Source organism: Rhinatrema bivittatum, chromosome 7, assembly GCF_901001135.1.
Source record: "Rhinatrema bivittatum chromosome 7, aRhiBiv1.1, whole genome shotgun sequence".
Lineage (NCBI taxonomy): Eukaryota > Metazoa > Chordata > Amphibia > Gymnophiona > Rhinatrematidae > Rhinatrema > Rhinatrema bivittatum.
In genome coordinates this window covers 237,934,711-237,951,725 of record NC_042621.1, presented here as the reverse complement: position 1 = coordinate 237,951,725, position 17,015 = coordinate 237,934,711, and the positions used below count along the sequence as shown (strand labels likewise).

At 41.9% G+C, this 17,015-nt stretch overlaps 1 protein-coding gene across 1 annotated transcript in view; it reads left to right on the top strand.

Annotated features, from left to right (window-relative positions):
• JAKMIP3 (Janus kinase and microtubule interacting protein 3) overlaps positions 1-16,247 on the top strand; it is a 264,240-nt gene extending 247,993 nt beyond the window's left edge. Inside the window, exons 16-21 of the mRNA XM_029610721.1 lie at positions 2,767-2,832; positions 5,276-5,344; positions 5,432-5,509; positions 8,006-8,209; positions 15,299-15,364; positions 16,212-16,247. Coding sequence (XP_029466581.1) covers positions 2,767-2,832; positions 5,276-5,344; positions 5,432-5,509; positions 8,006-8,209; positions 15,299-15,364; positions 16,212-16,247 — 519 coding nt within the window. The remainder of the gene's footprint in view (positions 1-2,766; positions 2,833-5,275; positions 5,345-5,431; positions 5,510-8,005; positions 8,210-15,298; positions 15,365-16,211) is intronic.
• Positions 16,248-17,015: the final 768 nt, after the last annotated feature.

Genomic DNA, 17,015 nt, shown 5'->3' with positions numbered 1-17,015 from the left:
AGGGGGAAAGGAACGGGGGAAGGCTGCGCAGCTCGACGCACAAATATTGATATCAGTCAAGTTTAGGTAATATGCAATTCATTTATTATTTTTGAAGGCTAAAATGTCATGTGTCCACTCCAGGAGAAATAGAAAACACATTAACTTGTATGCAAAATTGATACAGGTACAAGGTTTTCTGGAATGAATATCTAACTACAGCATTTAGGGGTAGATTTTATAACATGCACGGGTGTTGTACATGTGCGCGAGCTACCCAATGTGCACACATGTACACCCGATTTTATAACTTGCGCGCACAGGCATGCGCAAGTTATAAAATTGGGGGTCGGCGCGCGCAAGGGGGTGCACAATTGTGTAACTTGCACGCGCCGAGCCGCACTGCCTTCCCCAGTCCCTCCCCCCTAACCTAACCTTCCCACCCCTTCCCCTAACCTTTCCCCCTTCCCGTAACCTTTCCCCCCCCCAGCCCTACTCTAACCCCCCCTAGCCGTACTCTAACCCCCCTGACTTTTATTTTATCTTTTGCGTGCGTCGGCAGCTTGCCGGCACGCAATCCTCCGACACAGCAGTATGGCCGCTGTATCGGAGGCCTCTGGCCCCGCCCCCGCCCAGTCCCTCTTTGCAAGCCCCAGGATTTACGCACGTCTCGGGTCTTTACGCGTGTCACTGGGCCCTTTTAAAATAGGCCCGGCGTGCATAACCCCCCTACGCGCGTAAATCCTCTGAAAATCTGCCCCTAAGTGTTTTGGGGAAAATGGGAGTGGCTGGAAGATAATGCCAGGCAGCTTTTAATTGCAGTTTTAAGAAGTCAAACAAGTAATGATAGTATTGATACTAAAATAAGGTGGAATTGAACATGGTTCCATGTGGTGGAAATACAAATAGATTTATGTTGCTTTTCCCTTGACAAACAACGTTATATTTTTGATAGCAGCAAGAACACCAGCCCACTGATATGCACAGTGGAGATTCAAAAAAATTCCAAAGCTATTAATATTTTATTTACTTCCATCACAATCCACAAACCTGACCAGTTGAAAGATTTCTAGGCACATGTATTTGCTACACTTACAGGTTGAAATGAAATCTATATTTGATTCAGAGTTTACCTAGTTCCCAAGTTGTGATCTTCATAAATATCAAGCGTGTGTCATATTCTTGTTTGTCCTATAATTAATATTTATGTTTAACATCAGCAAGATTTTATTATAACTCTATATTCCAATATTCCATTGATTTCTAAAGGAGAAATATTGAGGCCGATTTTCAGCTGAATGCCAACTAGCAAAGTTCCAGGATCATTTAACAAAATGCGATGTGGCCTTATCGCATGCGATAACGCCCTACCGCATGTGGTAACGGCCGCATCGTTGCAGTATTATTTAAATGAGGGGAAGGGGAGGAATGTGAGCGGGGTTTGGGCATGGTTATGGCGCGGCAGCGCTGCGGGCGATAATGTTTTCCACATTATCGCCAGCAGCACCGCGGGAAATAACTACACCTTTTCCCGTGGCGCTTTGGGTGCAAAAGTGTGCAGCCCGCCCGCAACCTCGGCAGATGAAAATGCACCGCTGCGATGTGGTCGGCTGCACAATTTTGCCCCCTCCCCCCGCCCCTTTTTTTAGCCTGGCTCGTCGTTCTGCTATAAATATAGCAGGATGATGACTCTAGCTATTAGTCTGATAAACTTATGGAGCTAACTTGACCAACTTATTCAGTGGCTCAGCTGTGCCACTAAATAATACTTGGCTGTCTTATAGTTAGTGGATCAGTTTATCTGATTAACGACAGGACAGCCAAATAGCTGTCCTAGACTTAAATAGCTAACTAACAGGGTCATTCTTTATTTCGCAATGTGCCGGTATCGCATGCGATAATGGCCGCATCGTTGGCAGTATTATTCTAATTAGGGGAAGAGGAGGAGGGTGGGTGGGGTTTGGGCGGAACTATCTCCCGGCAGCGCTGCGGGTGATATTGTCTTTCACATTATCGCCGGCAGCACCGTGGGAAATAGCTACACCTTATCCCATGGCGCTATAGGGGCAATATAACTATAACAGAATGATGAATCTAGGGGTAAGCTAATAAGGCTGAAAAGTGGCACTTAGCTGACTCACAGGGGGATTCATCCTTCCGCGATGAGTACAGCGGAATGATGACATGTGAAATCAAAAGGGGTGGTGGGGGCGCACTGCGCACTATCACCCCATAGCACTATGGCAAAAGGTGCTATTATTACCCCACACTACTGCCAGTGATAATGTCCTAAACATTATCGCCCGCAGCAGTGCCGCCACCTCATGTGCCTTAACCCCGCCCAAACTCCTTCCTAACTCCACCCCTTCCCCTAATTTAAATTTTACCACCATGATACAGCAGTTATCGCATGCAGTAGGCGGTTATCACATTCGATGACGTTCTAATGCACGCGATAACACCACATCGCGTTTTGATAAATGACTCTATAAGTTAGCCGGATAAGTATCTCTGCCCTGCAATAGCCCCTACTTATCCGGCTATTTGCTTTAGCCAATTAAACAGTTATCAAGCTAAGTGGCGGCCGCGCAGCATGGCTGAATATTCATTCAGCACCAATTAGCTAGCTAAATTGGAACTATTCTGGCTAAGTGTTGCCGAATAGCGACCTTGTTATGTTTAAATATTTGTTATATACACTATATTCACAGTTTTTAGCAGCAGGATAATGTTATCCAGTACAGTAGTATTTAATGCTCTGTCCTGTTTATTTTGCTTTCAATACAGAACTTGACCAATGAAGAACAAGTAGTTGTTATACAAGCAAGGACAGTTTTGACATTGGCTGAAAAGGTAAAAAGCAAATACCACATTAAAAAGAAGTCATACGTTCAGAGGGACTCATCTACAAATGCTGATGCTAGCGTTGCTGCGGGCAGTTCAGAATAGCGCTGGTACCCGCTAAGGCACAGAATTTAGCATTCCAGAAATACTATATATGCACATCAATGACATGTAGTGCTATTAAGGATTTATTAAAAGAGAGCCAGGTCTGTTGCCGGCAAGGTCTGTTGCCATTCTCCGTTTCAGCCCTGCAGATTAGAGATCGGTGAGGAAGCAATTTTTTACCATGCATCTGTAATCAAATAGGAAGCCTATAAAGCTTGCCTAATGTGAAAGTTTTGTATGGCAGCCCTCAAACTGTGGCCATAACTATATTTTTAAGTTAGACATTTTTTTAAAACAAATGTGAATGTGGGTGCAAAGCTGCCTATGTAGGGATTTTCTTTCTTTCTTATTAAAAATCTCATTGAATTGCATGGGGACATTTGCCTTCTCTTTGCAATTCATTTTCTTGCATTGGAAAAAATGTGCACTTTTATTGTTCTAAGGCAGATGTTACATTTTAGGCCTTAGCAATCATTCACAAAATGTAGTATGGAGGACAGCATGCAGGTTCTTTTGCATGTGCCAGCTAAAACCTAATTTGCATGTGAGGTTCCTTAATTTATCTGTAGGAGCAAGGTACTTGTAGCAGGCACCTTCTGTGGTGTCAGGTGAGAGGGGTAGTGTGCATGTTAAGGCCTTACTGCATAACATGCTATTCCTGTGCATGTTGTACATACTTGGTATGCATGCTAAGCTTTAGTGCATAGGTCCTAAGGAGGACAATTTTCAAAAGCCGCCATTTAAAATTGCCCACCTTGTACGCAAGTAAAAAGCATACACAGGGGTCAACAATGCGTGTGCTTTTACCCATGGAAAAAGTAGGTCGGCTCATAGCCGGAGCAGAGAGGTTGGGGAGGCAATAATGCATGTAGCTTTGAATTTTCAAAACTATGCGCATTGTCGCAGGGAAAATATATCTGCAGAAAAAGCAGGGATAAATCTCTGGGGGGGGGGGGGGGTGTGTGCATTTTCCCTATGTTATTTCTGAAGGTAAAGTACATGTGCACTTTCCCTTTGAGACTTGGTGCAAAATCTGCAATAAAAGCACCAATGTATTTTGCAGCTACCTGTATAGTTGTGAAAACTGCCCCCTATCAATGTGTGAGCTGCTTACAGCTGGCAAGGTTAGCTATGTGACCACAAAGCATTGAAAAACCTGTTTGCAGTAGGGTTTACCATAGAAGTTGACCATGGGGCTTCGGCTTGTTCAGTTGTTTCCTATAGGGTTTCTAGATGATTTTTTTGCGAGATTTGAGAACATCACAGAAATCACAAAAGGCCCTACAATATTTTAAGTAATTGTCAGAGGAATGTTTTATTTTTCCAGTGTCAAATTTGTCTTGCACAAAAATTGCATAACATTTATACCCAGTCCTTAAATCTGAATCTTTGTCTTCTATACATGACAAATACTTTTTTGTGTTGGTTGTTCCTATGGCCATGCTATTTGCATTCAAATTACACAGATAACTTATTTTTCAATTTATAATCTAGCAAAAGCTAGTCTGGAAAGTCCTGATATTACTTATGTAAACACCTGGGATGTGCAAAATTGGTCAAAATATGTGTAATTCCCTTTTGAAAGGATGAGAAAATCATGCTGTGTTTGGTCTTAGGAGTAAAAGGCAGTATAAAAATAACTGTAAATAAATAAATAAATAAATAAATAAATAAATAAATAAATGCATTAATTTTCCAGCACTTTTCAACATGATCCCATCAAGCTGAGAACATTTTCCATAAAATAAATTCTGGGCCGATGACTGCCCTTCACGCCATACTTGGCCCTGATAGGTCCACTTGAAGGAATGTTAGCATGCCTCCAGAGAGAGGTGGACAGATGTATAGTTGAATCATCACATAAGCTCTTTCCACGTGTGCTGAAAAAAGTTAAAATGACAGATATTATTACTTTTGGATCACAGTAGAACAGTAAATGTTGACAGAAAAAGACCAAGTGGCCCACCCAGTATGCCCAGTTATTCCTATGTACACAACTAAGCGTATATCCCCTACTAGCTATAGTAGTAATAAGATCTATTGTAGGCTGTCATTTTTTATCCGAGATTTTTTCTTTCTTTTTGGTTCTCTACCATACTGGGTAGATGAGCCTACAAGTTCCCATACTTAATCCAATACCTGTTTCCCTTCCCCCAATGTCTTACCATTAAAATTTTGTAATAATATCAACTATAGAGGCTAGAGCCTTCTCTTGAAGCTGTGCTTTGTCACAGCATAAATGCAATATAGTGTTAACATACTGGATAGAGTCACTAAATGCACTAAGATTAAGTGACCGAGGTTAAAAGATTTAAGACTTAATACCGCATTGTTTTCTTATGTCTAGTGGCTGCAACAAATTGAGGTGACAGAATCTGCACTGCAACAAAAGATGGTAGACCTTGAAAATGAAAAGGTAGGAGTAGCTGCACACCAAATTGCTTACTCAGCCAACTTCTAAAGTAGCAGGATTACAGAATGATAAATTCCACTGTCTCTTTAGGATTCATTCAGTAAACAGAAGGGTTATCTGGATGATGAACTTGATTACAGGAGGCAGTCTTTGGACCAAGCTCACAAGGTAAAAAAAAATTGTTTCCTAGTTAAATAATATTAATGAGACCTATAAAAACAATTCTACACCATCAATGGGTTTTACAAACTGCCTAATACAGAGAGCAGTTTTCAGAGTTATTTCCCTGGCTAAAACAACGTTTTAGCTGAGAGATGGGTTGTTTGAAAATTGCCCAGCCTCAATGTGAGTAAAATCACATGCAGCATTCTACAATGAATCCTCAGGAGATGCTCTCGAGGGTGTGCATAGGTCAGCGGAGGGAAATAATGCACATAGATGACATTTTCAAGTCTATGCATCTTATTTCCAAGGGAAAAAGTACCCACAGAAAAAAGCAGAGCAAATCCCTAGGAGTACTTTCTCCCTGGGCGAAAATCAAAGCAAACTACACACTTAGATGGCTTTGATTATTGGTAAACATACAAAGAATAAGTTTGTGACAAGAAAAAAAAAGGCATTCAATTTATCCCAAAATAGAAATATTTCTAAAAGCAATTCCCTTTAATAAATATATTATTTATTATATATATTTATTAAAGGGAATATATTATATATTTATTTATTATATATAATATATATATATATTTATTATTATATATAATATATTATTATATTATATATATATATATTTATTATATTTATTAATATATTTAATAAATATATTATTTATTAAATAATCCTCATTATTCCAATAATATAAACCTACTTAACAATTAAAAATTAAAAGCTCTGACATCCACCCAGCAAACTCAGACCGATCACAAACAAAATTTAAAAACATGAAGTAAAGAACATCACTTTTTGTTTTAATGAACGCATGAAAAATGTTTTAGCTACTTATGCAAATAAAGAAAACAGCAACACAGCCTTTTTACATGAGAGCATGGAAGACTCCTAAGCCACTTAGGCCTGGATTTATCAAAATGCGCATGCGAGAGCAAAAGGGTTTGTAATGGGGGGCGGGGGGGGGGAGAGAGGGAGAGAGACTGGTCATAATGCCCTCTCCCTAGATAGGTTTTTATATCCCTATGGGAGGCCCACCTAGTAACTCAAGGTGAGGTTTAGGTATTAGTGTAGGGAGTTAGGGGCCACTTTGACATATTACAGCATATCCTAGAAGACCAGTACACCTCCAATAGTCAGAGTTTTATGTGCAGATAACATGACTTGTATACATAAAATATGAGTTATGTGAATAAATCATGTTTTGCTCTGTGCTAAGCTTTTCCCTTACGCATATTGGGCCGGATTTTATAAGGGTTACGTGCATAACTTATGCACGTAACCCTTTTAAAACCCCCCTGCGCGTGCCGAGCCTATTTTGCATAGGCTCGACAGCGCGCAGGGACACGCATAAGTCCCGGGGCTTCGCTAGGGGAGCGTGTCAGGGCCGACGCGACATTCGGGGCGTGTCGGGGGGCATGGTAAGGGAAGGGAGGCATGGTGGTAGGTAGGTAAGGAAAGGTAGGCATGGAGGTAGGTAAGGGAAGGGAGGCATGGTGCCGGCCCGGGGGTGTTTCGGGGGCGTGACCGAGGCCTCCAAAACGGGTCTCTGGCCGGGGAATCGTGCGCCAGCAACCTGCTAGCGTGCGCGAGTTACGCCTGCTTCTGGCAGGCGTAACTTTTAAAACACAGGTAGGGGGTTGGGTTTAGATAGGGCCGGGGGTGGGTGGGTTAGGTAAGGGAAGGGAGGGCAAGGTGCGGGGGGGTGGAAGGAAAGTTCCCTCCGAGGCCGCTCCGATTTTGGAGCGGCCTCGGAAGGAACGGGCAGCGCACGCAGGGCTCGGCACGTGCAAGGTGCACAAATGTGCACCCCCTTGCGCGCACCGACCCCGGATTTTATAAGATATGCGCAGCTACACGCGTATCTTATAAAATCCCGCGTACTTTTGTTCGTGCCTGGTGCGCGAACAAAAGTATGCGCGGGCGTAGATTTATAAAATCTACCCCATTTTGTAACGCCCGATGCATTAGCATAATATTAGCTTACTGCATCGAGAGCTAAAAATAAATCAGCTAGTGCATTGAGAAACTGGGTGCTGAATTTCAGCAGAGTTTTAAGCTTTTTATATCAGCTTCACGATAAGCCTTATAGTGCTAATTTGATTTCCAACATATTCTCTTTCATAGTATAACTTACATGCAAATTATGCGACTTTTGTATTTTGTACACTAGAAATAAATATAGCAGAATATAAAAGTCTTTATTGATGGGAATTAAGAAACATATATATGGCTCATGATGTCATTTTAGATAAGGTAAAGAAAGAAACTAAACAATGCAGGAACAAATCATTGGCCAAAATGCCATTATATAATGAAATCATTTTCAGTATGTACTCATAGAAGATATAATGCCAAATAGCTTTTACTCGTGCATTCTTTGTACCATCTTTCTGAATAAAAAGATACACAAGTTGAAATAATACAAAAACACTTTTGCACAGATATTGCAAAGAGCACAAATCTGTCTCAAGCTAACGAAGTATTTGCATCTCACAGCACATTCTGGAACTAGAAGCCATGCTGTATGACGCCCTACAGCAGGAAGCCGGAGCCAAAATGTGTGAAATTCTATCAGAGGATGAGAAAGAGAAGTTGAAGTGTGCTGTGGAGCAGTGGAAACGTCAGGTTATGAGTGAATTACGAGAGAGGGATGCCCAGATCCTGAGAGAGAGGATGGAGCTGATTCAACATGCACAGCAGGTAAAACATGGAACATAAACAGAGAGTAATCTTTGAATGTGATCTGGAAATTTGTCATTTGCTGCTGTTAGATTCTTGTTGTTACATTTTGTGATCATGAGCCAATTCCAAATGAATCCCAGATTTTCAGGCCCAGCGGAACTGGGTGTGCGTACTGCATGGGGAGGCACACCTGGGGGAGGGGGGGGGGCGCGCCAGGCTGATGGCAGCGGGAGATGTTGCAGGGCCACTGGTGGAGCTTAACCCACCAGCGGCTGAAGAAGGAGAGAGGCCGCAGGCTGCTGGCAGAGCTCAACCCGCTGGTGGCTGAGGAAGGAGCGGCCCGTGTTTTTATTTGCGTGCACATGCAGCCGCTCGCCCGTGCACATCTTCCACTCCCCCTCCAAGCAGGAAGGCCGGTGGCCTGTGGTGAAGCTCATCCCACCATGGCCCAAAGACATCAGGAGGCACATGGGCCTATGGTGGAGCTCATCCCACCATGGCTCAATGTTTTATGAATAATGGTAATGTTCCTTTATTTCCATTGTTGCTCTACATATAGAGGTTGGCTTGTTGTGGGTTCCAGTTCAGTTCTTCTCAGCACGTTTATGTTTATACTTTCTGATCTCTTCATTCTGGATTTGTTCAGGGTCTCTCTGTGTTCTGCATAAATGATGGAGGTGATGGGGGGTGAAGTGTCAGTTTTTTAAAATATAGATTGCAGGAGGGAGCTTGGCTTTATTTGATAGACCGGAACAGAGACTGAATGAATTGTAGTGTGGTGAGGTGGGGACAGCACAGTAATTGTTTGCACAGGGCAGCAAAAAACCTAGCCCCAGCGCTGTAGATTTTGGGCATAGTTTGCAATCATGATCACAGATCATGACATTTCATCCTATCTCTAATAAATTGACAAATGTGCGTGACGTACCTTAGGTTATGATAAATTGACTTAACCAGAGTTCTGCCATGTGGAAAATCCGCAGTTCTATCCCCAAGTTGGGTCTTCTGCTCCCTGAGTTGGCTGAGGCTCGGGATGCTGTGGTGGTTCATGATCATTGTTTAAGGATCCGACACAATCATTGTTGAACACATTGCAAGACATTGTGGAACTAGCCCAAGGCTTCACAAAAAAAGAAAATAAATTTTTAGTATCAGAACATCCGCGTATCCCGGTGATTTACTTGGTCCCCAAAATACATAAAGACATAAAGAAACCTCCCATTCGACCTATTGTATCTCTTAATGATTCTACTCTGGAGGCCCCTGCAATATTTATAGATAAGATCTTACAATTTATGTATTAAAAACGAAATCTTATACCAAAGACATGATTCATTTCTTGCAGAAACTCCAGATCTTGACTTTGGAGAATAACAGTCATTATTGGTTAGTCACATTAGATGTATCTGCCCTATATACCAACATTCCCCAAAATCAAGCATTCAAAGTAATCCAACAATGCTTGACATCAGAATGGAGCATCAACAGATTTCCACTAATGTCATCTTACAATTACTGCAAACAGTGTTATACAATAATTATTTCATGTTTGAAACAGAGATTTATTCACAAATTCATGGAATTCCAATGGGGTCTCCGTTAGCCCTTACCATAGCTAATATTTATATGGCGCAATTTGAAGAGGACATCGTTTACAAATCAGAATGGTGGCAAGACATCGCTTTGTGGTGCCGGTATATAGACGACATCTTCTTAGTATGGAAAAGCACAAAGGAGCGCCTTACATTATTTTGCAACTGGATCAATACAAGAAATGAACATTTACAGTTCACGGTGCAATGGTTGGACCATCAAATATCGTTCTTGGATGTGTGATACAACTAGAAAAAGGAGTATTTAACACCACGGTATATCACAAGCCGACAGATAAAAATAATCTCTTGAAATTCCATAGCCACCATCCATATTCTTTCAAATGTGGACTGCCCACTAGTCAATTCTTTCGAATTTACCGAGGTAGAACAAATAAGTTTGACTTTGAGACACAGGCATCTATACTACGTGACAGATTCTTAGAAAGGGGATATCCTAAATCAGTGATCAAACGTGCCTACAAGTGGGCTAAATATTCTGACAGACAGGCGCTCTTACAATACAAGCCTGCAAAGCAAGATCCTCAATTGGTATGTGTTCTTAAGCAGTCTGTAGCTACCGCCACAATAGCATCATAAATCCGTCAACATTGGTAATTACCACTTCAAATAAATAGACACAAGTACAATCCATATTGGGAGGTATAACAGTTCTAATTTTAATTATAAAAGAGCTTTTGAAATATTTTTAGATTAAGAGGTGATATTTTCTTCATTATTTTTGGTGTCATTGTTTAAGGATGACACTTGGTGGCCGGATTCAGGGCCCATAATTAAGTTTCTGGTAGCAGCCCTGGTGCATGGATTCTGGCCAAAGAACATCACTGCAAACATTGGGGGTAATTTACAAAAGGATTTACGCACTTAAAACTGGATTTTACATGTGCAAATGCACTTTTTGCATGTAATTGGGCTTTTAAATATTGCTATAGTATATGTCATTGAATTGTCAATAGGTTTTACACACATAAGTGCACTTTAAGCACTTAAATGGGCTTTTGAAAATTGCTACAATAGTATGTTATATTTACACACGTAACTCCTTTGAAAATTACCTCCATGCTGTACTATTCTACAGAAGCCATGGAATACACAATGTCAGAAGGTGTCATTCTCCATACACTTACATTTATTTATTTATTTATTTAAGAATTTTTTATATACCGGGGCACGTCAAAAACATCACCTCGGTTCACATTGTAACGTAACGTAGCAACAGGCTTTACAATAATTTAGAGTAGATAAGTATAGATAAACATTATTTAGCTTTACAATAAATTAGAGTATATAAACATTATGACAACTAATTCAGTTTAGGATAGGTGGATTATGAGGAGGATACATGATAAACTGTTGAGGAGAGTAGGAGAGATAAGGTTATTTAACTATTCACAAGTTGATAGGTATCAAGGGCGGGTAAGGAGAGGTAGTTCTTAAGGAGGGTTGAAGAGAGAATAGGTTCTTTAATTATTTATAATGTGGTAGGTGAGTAGGCGGAGATGGAGGGGTAGGAGGAGGATGGGGTTGTTGGGTTGGGAGGAGGAGGAGTAGGGAAAGGGGAGTGGGAGGTGGTGGGGTAGAGGGGTGATGGAAGTAAGGGGAAAGGGTGGGGTAGGGGGGTCATGTATGTAAGGTTCATTAGGGGTGTATGTGTCGGGGAGGGGCGTGAAGGTAGGGTATGTAAAATTTGGGCGTGGTTGGTTAATCGGGGTATGCTAGTTTGAAGAGCCAGGTTTTGAGATTCTGTTTGAATTTTCTATGGCAAGGTTCCTGGCGTAGGTGGGTTGGCATTTTGTTCCAGTGGGACGTGCCTGCTATAATGAATGATCTTTCTCTGATCGTGGTATGTTTGATGATTTTGGGGGAGGGTGTCAGGAGTTTGGCTTGGTGCTGTTTTCTAGTTGGTCTGGCTGAGCTGTGGATGTGGAGATGTTCAGGGAACCAGTGCATGTTTTGGTTGTGAACGGCTTTGTGTATGAGTGTGAGGGATTTATAGATTATCCTGGAGGTGACTGGGAGCCAGTGTAGGGATTGAAGAACTGGGGTGATGTGGTCGTGACGGTGAGTGTTAGTGAGGATTCGGGCGGCAGCATTCTGTAGGAGCTGTAATGGTTGGAGGGTGCTTTTTGGTAGGCCTAGTAGAATAGCATTGCAGTAGTCCAATTTGGATAGGATCATAGCCTGCAGTACTGTTCGGAAGTCAGAAGTGTGTAAGAGTGGTTTGATTCTCTTCAAGGTATGGAGTTTGAAGAAACCGCTCTTTATGGTGTTAGAAATGAATTTTTTTGAGGTTAAAGTGGTTGTCTATCCATATGCCTAGGCTGCGGACGAATTGGGTGGGAGGGCAGCCTGGGGCAGAAAGGCTGAGTGTGGGAATGCTGGGGGGAGAGAGGATGAGAAGTTCAGTTTTGTTAGTGTTGAGTGCCAGAAAGTTATCAGTCAGAAGTTTGTTTATGTCAGATAAAGCAGAATTCCAAGTCTTCATGGCATTAGTGATAGAGTCTGTTACAGGTATGAGTATCTGAACGTCGTCTGCATATATGAAGTGCTGGAAACCCAGTTTGGAGAGCAGTATGCAGAGGGGTATGAGGTAGATATTGAAAAGGGTTGATGATAGGGATGAGCCTTGTGGAACTCCTTGAGATAGCTTGACCTGTTTGGATTCATTGCGGCCGATTTTTACCTTATAGCTCCTGTCATGTAGGTAAGACTGTAACCAGAGAAGGGCGTTGTCTGTGATGCCAATTTCCTTGAGGCGTTTAATGAGTATGTTGTGATTGACTGTGTCGAATGCCGCAGATATGTCTAGAAGTGCGAGTATGTGGGGCTGTCCTTTGTCCAGGGCTTTGAGTATGGTTTCCGAGAGTGTAATACTTTACACACGCATTTAACATGATGTTAAATGCGTGTGTAAAGTATTTATATTAATAGCATGCCTCTCTACAAGCATTCATTTTTTAAACTTAAATGTACATGTGCAGTTTCCAACCATACCTTCAAAACACCCCCACTCACCAACCCCCCCCCCCCCCACACACACACACACACAACCCAGAACACTTCTTTTTTATGTGGCCAAAAGCACACATGTTATGAAAAGTACATGTGTACTTTCTGTCAACTGAAAGGTGCCTAAGCCTTTGGGAATTTTCCCCATTCAGGACAGTGTTTGTAACAGGGTTGGGGGCTTGCAATATTGCAAACAGCCCACTCTTCATTGTCAAAAGCAGAGGCAAGGGAAGAGGTGATAACAACAAAACAAGGAACAGATTAAGGAAGCATAACTTAGGGCCTCATTTTCCAATATCGCATTGGTAACGCAGTAGGGGGCGTTACCAATGCAAATGAGGCTTCTTTCGTGCAGTGGGGAAATATCGCGTGCGGCGATGTTTTCGCCATTCGCGAAAACATTAGCACCGCACGCGATGTTTCTTTCGGTGTTTCATCACAGTGCACGATATTTGCACTTCAATCATCACGGGCCACGATAGTCTTGGACAGCCTGTTTCAGGAGAGAGAGAGAGAGAGAGAGAGGTGGAATGCGAAAGTGGCCCCCAACCCCCAACGCTCATACCTAATCCCCACCCCGAGTTAGTAGGTGGCCCTCCCATAGGGGTTAAAATACCTGTCTAGGGCATAGGCACTATAGTAAGTCTCTCTCTCTCTCTCTCTCTCTCTCTCTCTCTCTCTCTCTCCTCCCCCCCCCCCCCCCCCCCCCCGGGAGCCTGAAACAGGCTGTCCGGGACTATCGTGGACCGCGATAACCCTTTAGTGGCCCCGTAACGCAAATCTCAGGGTTGTAGCCATTATCCGCAATAGCAGCCGTTATCGCGCCCGGTAAACTCCTTTGAAAATGAGGCCCTTAGTGACAGCACAGGTCACAGTTTTCCGATATGGAACTAGCAGGCCACAACTCCTGATAAACCAATTGGATCTATGCTGGCAGACTGATGGTGACCAGGTATCTTCTAGCAAAGTGACAAGAAGAAAACAAGGGGTAGATGAAGGAAACACAACCTGATGACACTGCAGGCCATGGGGTAGAAACAAACCAGGTGGATGCCAGTAGGTTGGTGGTTCCTGGGTACTCTCTGGCAAAGCCACAGGAGCATACGTGGTCAAATGTTACATACCTTGGTAGTAAGACATAGGGTGGGCCTCGATGTTTTATTTCATATAGGATCTTGTATGCTCATCCACCCAGGATGGCAGGGAACCAAAAAAGAAAACAAAAACTGAATTGGAGAAGGAGTGATAGCCTGCAAGGGAAAGCTGGGATATATCCCTAGCAGTGTAGAGTGGAATAACTAGGTAGACTGGACTGGAGGGTCAATTGGTCTTATCTGCTGTTATTTAATTTGTTATTTTAAGAGCTATTTTCAGCTCCTTCGTGTAGTTTGCAGGCCTGTGGGTACTAAAAGCTGATTTTCAAAGGGAAAATCCCTTCCCTCAAGGGACCCGAGAGGATTTAAGTACCTGCAGAGTACTTCCACTGGGAAGTAAACATGGGAAGTTAAAAATAAACGACCCACGTATAATTTGCAAGGACCCCCCGGGAAACACCCTGGCCTCTCCTGCAGCACCGCCACTTTTCCTGCACTGAATGACAATTGTCAAAGGGCCTTTTTTTTTTCCTTAGGTAAACACATTTACTGGTGGAAATCCCTTTGAAAATTGCTCTCCCATATTATTATCTTGCTTGAGTCTCCATTTAGTGAGACCCTACAATGTAACATATGTTTGCTCTTATATTCATTTTTTTTCTCTGTAGCCCAGAACCTTTTCATTTACCTCCAACTTACAGTGGGCAGTTGTCAAGGGGCAATGCCTAGGGAACAAAGGAATTCCCTGGGTAAATCCCCATTGATGGAGACTACCCTCTCGGCAGAGGGTAAAACTATGCATGCCGTGTCACAGCTCATATGCTTTGAGCCATGAGTGAAAGGGAAGGACCTGGGGGGCAGGGTTAGGGTGAAGAAGGGAGCAATCACCCACGGATTTCATTCTGCATGCTCAGCGAGTCTATGGATACATTCATGTTGACCCCAGATTTTCAAAAGGAAACTCCATAGGGATCTTTCAGTTCCAGGGCTAGAAGGTTTCAAAATTGCCCCTCACAATGGTTCCAGTGATAACATTATTTATTTATTTATTTATTTATTTGTTTGTTTGTTTATTTATTTATATTTTTTATATACTGACATTAAACATGAGTATCACATCAGTTTACATGTTAACTTTGTGATAATGTGACGGTGGTCATATTATCTCTACATTGTAACGTTATGAATAACACAACTATGTATTGATTTAACATTAGCACTTTGTATGTTCTCACTGGGCTTCCGAGTTCTTTTACTACAAATCACTAACCGTGTCTGTAATAATATTCCACATGCTCAACTTATAGAGGAAGAAGAATACGCTTCATGCCCTTTCTTGAAGAACAAAAGCAAGAAGTCTTTGCATTAACATATATTTTTATATCCATCAGAGAATAAAGGAGCTAGAAGAAAGAATTGAAGATCAGAAAAGACAAATAAAAGAATTGGAAGAAAAGGTAATTAATGAACATTTTATAATTGGTTTGTCTTAAATTAAGGGCTCCCTCAAAGAATTGTTTCGTACTGTTACAAAACGAAAAAGGATCCTTATTGATCTTGCTGTTAAGGTTGCATCTAAAGATGTGCAAATCTGTTCACATCAGGTTGAAATCTACCTGGTTTGAGCTGGACAGGCTATGTGGATTTTCCTTGGATATACTGGAGCAATCTAGCATTTCTGGGAAAATGTGAAATAGATATGAAAAATCCAAAGCAGGTCTGCTGATCCAATGAAATCCACTTTGAGTTTTCTGAATATCAAAAAACGATTTCTGAGAATCTGTTGTTGATTTTGCTAGAAATGTGGCTTTCGCTTTAATAAAACCTTGCCAGATAGCTCATTGAACCCTCAGAGTTTAAGTTGCTTTGCCAATACAGTTGCTGAGTCCCTTTTGTAAATAGATTCAGACAGCCGTAATGGAGTGGGGAAGTCTAGTGTTTAGAGGAGCAGGCTGCAAACCCGGGTTCAGATCCTGCTGGTGTTCCTTGTGACCTTGGGCAAGACACTGTTGCCTCAAGTACAACTCAGATTATAAGCACCCTGGGGAAGGGAAATGCCTACTGTAGATTCAGATAATTTTATTGGCATGACAATTTTACATGCGCTGATTAACTTGAAAGGGTAGGAAAAGAAGGGGAAAATTACTAATAAGTCGAGTAAAGGTAGATTTATAGAAAGTACAGCATCAGGGACAGGCCTCAGGTTTTGGTGCTGGTCCGTACTGGCCTCTGGTCACGTTTCACTTCTGGCCTGGGGATGCCACATATTTTGCTGCTATAATTACTGTTCCTCCTCTTTCCTAGGATTCTAACGAGTTTTTCTTGCTTATTCTTTTATGAGAAGATTTGATTACTTACGTCATCTTTGGGAATTGTGCATCTCTGATCTCTTTATATTTTGCACAGCACAGGAGAAAATGCATTTCTGTTTTAAATGAAGATTTTCCATACTCCAGTGTTGCATTGCTTACAGAGTCTGTCTTGGGGCTTCCAGCTTAGTTTTTGTCTGCATCTTTCTATTTCTAGTCTGTAATCACATATCCTGTTGTTGATGAGGGCCTGCTTGTAATGTTTTTATAGCCAATTTAAAACACCCAGATGCACTTAGTCTCAAGCCAAGTTATGTATAGTGTAGGGTATGCTCCACTTCTTGTTTATTTAGAAAGAAGTTGAATTTTTGCTGTTCTTTTCTGGAAAATAATAACGTTTGCTTTCTCCATGTTTACTTGTAGGGCCCATGACTTGCAGTAGGTCTCCAGCTTATTTAGATTCTCTTATAGATCTTTTGTGGTAGGGAATAGAATGACCAAATCATCTGCATATAGCAGGCATTTGACTTTTGAGTCATTTAGTTTTAGAGGGAGCTCGCTAGTACTGTGAGAAGATCATTGATACAGATGTTGAGGTGGGTGTAGCTCACGCTTCACTCCTCTTTCTGATGCTGCTTGTCTGCATGGTATTTACTTTTACCTTACAGCTGATGAATGAATTCATGAAATAAATGATATCATGGGTTTCCCCTCACAGTTCCAGTTTGTGTTAGTTTAAAGATGAGGCCTGGTTGCCAGACAGAGTCAAAGGCTTTTGTAAAGTCACTAAAACATGCAC